Source organism: Asparagus officinalis, unplaced genomic scaffold (assembly GCF_001876935.1).
Source record: "Asparagus officinalis unplaced genomic scaffold, Aspof.V1 AsparagusV1_Un309, whole genome shotgun sequence".
NCBI classification, from domain to species: domain Eukaryota; kingdom Viridiplantae; phylum Streptophyta; class Magnoliopsida; order Asparagales; family Asparagaceae; genus Asparagus; species Asparagus officinalis.
In genome coordinates this window covers 72,141-79,332 of record NW_017972574.1, presented here as the reverse complement: position 1 = coordinate 79,332, position 7,192 = coordinate 72,141, and the positions used below count along the sequence as shown (strand labels likewise).

Sequence of the window (7,192 nt, the reverse complement as noted above, 5' to 3'; positions counted from 1 at the left end):
GATGAGGCGGTGAGAGTACCTGACGGTGACGGGAATAGGGAAGAAGGTTTTGGTATCAAGGAGTATTTCGAGAGCATTCGGACGCCGGTGACGGCGCCGTTAGAGACGTCGTTATATCGGACTTCTAACGACGTTTAGTTATTTTTTTACCCCTTTTTTACCAGGTGGGAGTGGTTTTCCCGGGGGTGTACAGGAGGAGGAGGAGCGGGAGAAACGGAGCAGGATGTTGGAGGGTAAGAGCATTCCGTCGCCGCCGATCTCATCGATTCGCCATAAAAAGGTTCGATTTTTACTTCAATTTTGTGCTCATGTGCGAAGATTACTTGTTGGGGGGTTTTTTGTTAAATTCAGACCAGTTGGGAGCTCCCAAGCGCTCCACAAATTTGTGGAGCGCTTGGGAGCTCCCAACTGGTCTGAATTTAACAAAAAACCCCCCAACAAGTAATCTTCGCACATGAGCACAAAATTGAAGTAAAAATCGAACCTTTTTATGGCGAATCGATGAGATCGGCGGCGACGGACTTCAGCTTCGCGGGCGGCTGGTCTGTACTCCGATGGGCGGCGGTGGTTGAGTCTCCGAGGCCGCGGGTTGGGGAGCCAGAGATCCGAAGGACGGCGGTGGTTCAGTCTCTGGGTTCGTGGGTTTTTGAAGTCTGGTTTGGGTTGGGGAGAAGAAGAAGAGGCATGGGTTTGGGGGGAAATGAAGAGGTTTTGGTTTGGGGGAAAATTCGTGGAGAAGAAGAAGAGGCACGGGTTTTTGAAGTCTGGTTCGGTGTTTTTGACGAAGATTTTTTTTGTATTGTGTTTTATCTGTTGGACAACTGAGTGAAAAAATGAACGTTTGAGTGAAAATATGATCGTTTGAGTGAAAAAAAAGTACCGTTGTGTAAAAAATGAAACGTTGAGCGAAAAAATTCTTACCGTTGAGTGAAAATGACAGGAGCTCTATTTTATTGCTGTTCAACAGTTAAAAAAACCTCTATAAATTCACAATTCACATTCCACAATTCACAATCCACACAACTCTCTCATAAAAAAAAAATCTATATTTCCCTATCAAATTACAAATCTCATGGATCCCTCCCAAAACTTTTATTCAGACCTCCTTACCGGTGAAGGATCGACCTTATACCCGCCGTTCTATACAGAAGGCGTAGGCCGCACGCCAAACCAAATGATGCATCGTTGGTCAACGATTCAATTGTCCGTCAACAAATTTTGTGGGTGCGTTGCTCAGATTGAAGGAAGACAAAGATCTGGTACGGGAATTATTGATCAGGTAAATATTTAATTATGTTTGATTATTTTTGCTCATATTCAATATGTTTAATTATGTTTGATTATTCTAAAATTAACTCTTGTGTAGACTGCAGAAGTAAAAGAATTATACCAATCTCTTTATGGTAAACCATTTGTGTTTGACCATTGCTGGGTTGAGTTGCGTCATCATCAAAAGTGGATCCAACAAATGGAATCTTACAATAAGATTCGATCACAGCCGAGAAGAACCACGAACTCTGATTCCTCACCAAACAATTCCATGCCAACGACCCCCATCGGGTTGAACATTGACTCGGATGACGATCACAGCCGAGAAGAACCACGAACTCTGATTCCTCACCAAACAATTCCATGCCAGCGACCCCCATCGAGTTGAACATTGACTCGGATGATGTTATAGCAAGGCCTGAAGGGAGGAAAGCGGCAAAACTCAAGAGGAAACAAAATGTGGACAAATCTGAGTCCGCTAAGTCCATTATGGGAGAGGCTTTCGCGTGGATGAAGCAAACCAACAAAGAAAAATGGAGCTAAAACAGAAGAAACAAGATGACGATATCATGAAGATCGATCTCTCAACACTCAATTCAGTTCAACGTCAATACTTTGAAATGCGTCAGGCAGAGATTTTGGAGAGGTGGATGTCCAAGGGTTCTTCCTAATTATCATATATTGTACTCGCATCGCATCCTCATTAGTTCTTCCTAATTATCAAATATTATCTTATATTAGATTTATGATTGTACTTGAAGTTGAAAATTTTGGCATTGAATGAAAACAACTACTTTATTGAAAATGAAATTGGCGTAGTACAACAACTTGAACTCCTTTTCTGAAATTACATTAGACATAAAGAAACTTAATCCTCGGCGATGGATCCCTTAAGCTGCCACAGATGCTCGATCAAATCATTTTTTAGTGATTTGTGTGTTTGCGTGTTCCTGATCCGATGATGATTTTGGATGAACTCAGTTAGAGGCACCGTCTGCACATGAGAAGGTTCAACGACTGGTACCGAATCAGTAAAGTCGAAGTTGTTGTCCAATTGACAATCACGTTCATCTTCAACGATCATGTTATGCATTATGATACAAGCTGTCATGATATCTTTCAGCACACAAGGTTGCCAGAAACGTCCTGGTCCACGAACAATCGCAAATCGAGCTTGCAACACGCCAAAAGCTCGCTCAACATCTTTTCTTGCGCTCTCTTGTTGTTGAGCAAAGTATTTATGCTTGTTTCCGCGAGGTGCTGGAATAGTCTTCACTAATGTGGACCACTCTGGGTAAATCCCGTCGGCGAGATAGTATCCCATATTATACTCGTGGCCATTGACAGTATAGTTGCACGGTGAAGCTCTTCCCTCCGCAAGTTGTGCAAAAACCGGTGAACGATGTACCGGTGAACGATGTAGAACATTAAGGTCATTGTGAGACCCCGGCAGTCCAAAGAAGGCATGCCATATCCAAAGATCTTTGCTAGCTATGGCCTCCAAAATAATTGTAGGTTCATGAAAATGTCCAGTATACATACCTTGCCAGGCAGTTGGACAGTTCTTCCATGTCCAGTGCATGCAATCGATGCTCCCAAGCATACCAGGAAAACCTCGTTGTGAGCCTTCCTCGAGCAGGCGTGCAACGTCTTCATTAGTCGGTGCACGAAGGTATTCCTCTCCAAAGATGTTGATAATTGATCGAACGAACCTCTTCACGCTCTCAAGCGACGTACTTTTACCGATCCGAACGTAGTCGTCAACGGAGTCAGCGGATGCTCCATATGCGAGCATCCGCATAGCTGCAGTAATCTTTTGAAGACTAGATAGTCCTAACTGTCCAGCACCATCCCTCTTTTGGACGAAATACTTGTCATGTTCGACGACTGCGTCGTGGATTCGAAGGAATAACGAACGCCTCATTCTGAACCTTTGACGAAAATAATAAAGAGGATAGGTTGGTGCGTCAGCAAAATAATCTTGGAATAACCGATTGTGGCCTTCCAGTCGGTTTCGATTGAGCACGATACGTCGTTTGTGTTGAACCGAAGCTGAACATTTCTCTTGTTCTTCTTCCTCAACGACATCAGCTCCCATAAGAAAGAACGTCTTTATCATTTCATCATCGCTAGAGCTAGATGAGCTAGACATTTTATTCTGGGAGATGATGGGTTGAGGAGAGAAGCCGTCGAATTTTATAGGCATCAGTCGGTTGACGGTCAAAGTTTGCGATACCTCGAACTTCGTGCCCAACATCGAAGACCGCGGGTTACCTCGAAGACCGTGTGCGTTCCCTCGAAGACCGCGGGTTACCTCGAAGACCGTGTGCGTTCCCTCGAAGACCGCGGGTTATCTCGAAGACCGTGTGCGTTCCCTCGAAGACCGCGGGTTACCTCGAAGACCGTGTGCGTTCCCTCGAAGACCGCGGGTTACCTCGAAGACCGTGTGCGTTCCCTCGAAGACCGCGGGTTATCTCGAAGACCGTGTGCGTTCCCTCGAAGACCGTGGGATACCTCGAAGAGCGTGTGCGCTCCCTCGAAGACCGTGGGTTACCTCGAATTTTGTGTGCGCTCCCTCGAAGGCCGTATCCAACGGTTAGAAATAAAATACAAGAGGTTTAAATATAATTAAAAGTAATGAGTAAAATATTAAAATAGAAGAGGGTTTTTTTTGATATTGTTGGCGCTCCTAACTAGGAGCTTGTTGGAGCTCCATAAAAGAAAGAGTGCCTCCCAAGACATAATTTATTAATTTTTTTATTCTAGATGGCTTGAGAGCTCTTGAGAGCATGCTGACTAGGACTCCCAACTGGGAGCTTGCTGCACTTGCTCTAATTATGTAATTAGGGATGACTTAGAGGGTAGAGAGTTTTTGCACGTGCGGCATGCTGTGCACACGTGTGTCTTCGCTTCGACGGCGAGCCAGGACGTAGGGCTTGTAAAATGTAAAATTTCCATGGGCGAGCGTGTATTGTGTATTTGTTCTCGAGAAGAATGCTAGGCGTTAGATCTCATTCGTCCCCGTTATTGGAGCATTCATGTGGCGATCTGAAATATTTTACGATGATTGAAATTCTTCTGCAGATGATGACCCAATTGTTAATGATCATGGGTTCTTACATTAATTAAGACTTATAAGTTAGCAACACAAACAATACGGATTATGGAGAAAAACAAGATATGTTTCAACAATTTGAAAGATGACCCACGTCTACCAACCAAGTATTTTGATGTAAATTAATGCTTATTAATTATTACTGGTGATTATTACTATAGCTTGTTAATTAGTGCGAGCAAGTCTTTTTGGTTCGGAAAGGAGAATGGGGTGACTCTGGTTGGCAATTGAGGGACATGTGGGGTTGGCTTGCAGTAAATTAAAAACGCTTAGAGCTGCTGAATGATTGAAGCAAAAGAAAGATGACTAAGAGAGTAGACCCGCATGAAAACATCTATATGAAAGTTTAATAAACTAAAAACAAAGTGAAAAAATGAAAAAAGGGGGCCGGGCACTTATGAATTGATTATTCAGTTTCCAGATGCTCTAAAGTGATCTCGACTGTTTAGTTACAATGCCTCTTCCATTGATCATTAGACAAAATGCGTACGCAGTCATTCTCAACGTTGAAATGGTAGACGACAAGTAAAGAAACGGAAAAGATAAAAGATAATTGCATCCATTAAAGACTTAAAGTACTTGCATAAATCTCTTCACGGGTGCGTAGTGGAAAGAGAAATTGTGCTATTTACGTGCACTCCCTTGTTTTATCCTTGAGCCATCTTAAAAAAAAAAGGAAAAAACTCGAATAAGTATCCCTATAAATTACTTAAATAATAATGGGAAGAAAAGACAAAAACTCCCAAAAATCCGCTTTGCCCGTGGCTTGTTTCTTTCAGGGTCCTAAAACCACCACAATTGAGGGCCAAAGAAAAATATTTTTTTTTAAATAAAATGCAGAGCGCCATGTAGAGATTCCATCCTTCTGCTCCGATCCATATCGGATTTTGATAGCTAGGCCCCTCTCTAAATGCAGTCATCAGAATAGCCCATCATCCTCTTAGCCAAAATGAAGAATTACAGGAAAACAACAAAGAAATCAGCTAGGCAGACTGGCGGTCGACCGCCGCGGTCGACCGCGAACGTGCACGAAGACTACCAGGATTCGGAGCTGCTGGCGGTCGACCGCCGCGGTCGATCGTGGATGACTGTAAGTGTTTTTACTCTCGGGACTGAGATTCGGTCGACCGTCGCGGTCGACCGTCGATGTTCTTGGCTGGGCTTTCTGGATTTTGATCCGTTTCGTTTCTGAGTTGTATATAACTCAAAACCTGATTGTTTAGGGTAAAGCAAGGACGAATTTGAGCAGTCTTTGAGAGAGGATTGTTGCATCCAATTATGGGAGAGTTGTGAGAGATCAAGAGCTTTGTTTTAGGGTTTGATCTGAGAGATTTGTAACTCTACTTGTATTCTCTGATTTCTAATAGTAAGAACTCCCTCCCCCTTGCCCCGTAGACGTAGGCAACTTGCCGAACCACGTAAATTATTTGTTCTTGCTGTGGTTGTGTTTGCATATTAGTTGTGGTTTAGTTCGAGTTATTGTTCGTGTTGCACAAGAAAAGCTTCTGCCGCGCACAACAATTGGTATCAGAGCTAGATCTACAACATGGGAGATGCAAGCACGTCAGGTTCGTCTCTTACAAAGGTGATACAGAGTCTGAGCATCAATAACACAAAGATTGATATTCCGAAGTTCGACGGCAAGATCAATTTTGGATTGTGGAGGTGTCAGGTGATGGATGCCTTGGATGCACAGAATTTGGAGGAGACTCTTGAGTTAAAAGAGAAACCCGCAGAGTTGGAGGATAAGGTTTGGAGAAAGATGAACAGTAGAGCTTGTGGTGTTATTAGGTCATGCTTGACGCCGGATCTTATTTATGATGTTATGAACGAGACGTCGGCGAAGAAGATGTGGGAAACACTCAATGAGAAATATCTTACGAAGAGCATTGAGAATCGGCTTCACTTGAAGAAGAGATTTTACCAGTTCAAGATGAAGAGAGGGGTTTCCATCAGGGAGCATGTCAACAATTTCACTAAGCTACTTTCAGATATGGCCAATGTTGATATTATAGTTGAGGATGAAGACAAGGCGATGCTACTTCTGTGTTCGTTGCCCGAAGATGATTATGGTACGTTCGTTCTCACTATGATCAATGGAAGAACTACAGTTAGCTACAAGGAGGTGACCTCAGCTTTGGTGAATTATGAGTTGAGGAAGAGTGATGGTGAACCCTCCGAGAAGGCATCGGGAGATGCGTTAGCAGTTCGAGGCCGAGATCCAAACCGTCGTCAGTTCAACCGCTCAAAGTCAAAGAATAGGAGTGCCTATAAGAGTGTTGGTAGAAATCAATGTCGGTATTGTAAAGAAGAAGGACATTGGAAGATTGACTGCCCAAAGTGGAAAGAAAAAGCCGGAAAGAATAAGGGGAAAGCTGCACAAGCTTCAGAAGTGAATGTTGCAAAAGCTATTGGTGAGCATTCAGATTCAGATTCTTCAGGCTATTCATGCCCTGCTTTACCGTCGGTTTGCTATGCGGATTCCACGGAGTGGATGATGGATTCGGGAGCTACATATCACATCTGCCCTAAGAGGGAGTGGTTTTCTAGCTTTGAGGAGCTGGAAAGAGGGGATGTCGTGCTTATGGGTAATGATCACGTATGCCCTATTGGTGGTATTGGTTCAGTCCGGATCAGGATGCATGATGGTGTAGTGAGGGAATTGAAGGAAGTGAGGTTCGTGCCGCAGTTGACGAAGAACATCATTTCTCTTGGGACTTTGGAGGCAGCAGGATATCGAGTGATCTTAGAGGATGCTACAGTGAAGGTCACGAAGGGTTCTATGGTGGTGATGCGAGGAGTCAGGGA

The 7,192-nt window shown here is 43.7% G+C and overlaps 1 protein-coding gene across 1 annotated transcript; it reads right to left on the bottom strand.

The window, feature by feature from the left end:
• Positions 1 to 2,137: 2,137 nt before the first annotated feature.
• Positions 2,138 to 3,421, bottom strand: LOC109827583. Its single transcript, XM_020394586.1, has one exon. It carries the CDS (start codon positions 3,419 to 3,421, stop codon positions 2,138 to 2,140), a length of 1,284 nt encoding a protein of 427 aa, XP_020250175.1.
• Between the last annotated feature and the right edge of the window lie 3,771 nt (positions 3,422 to 7,192).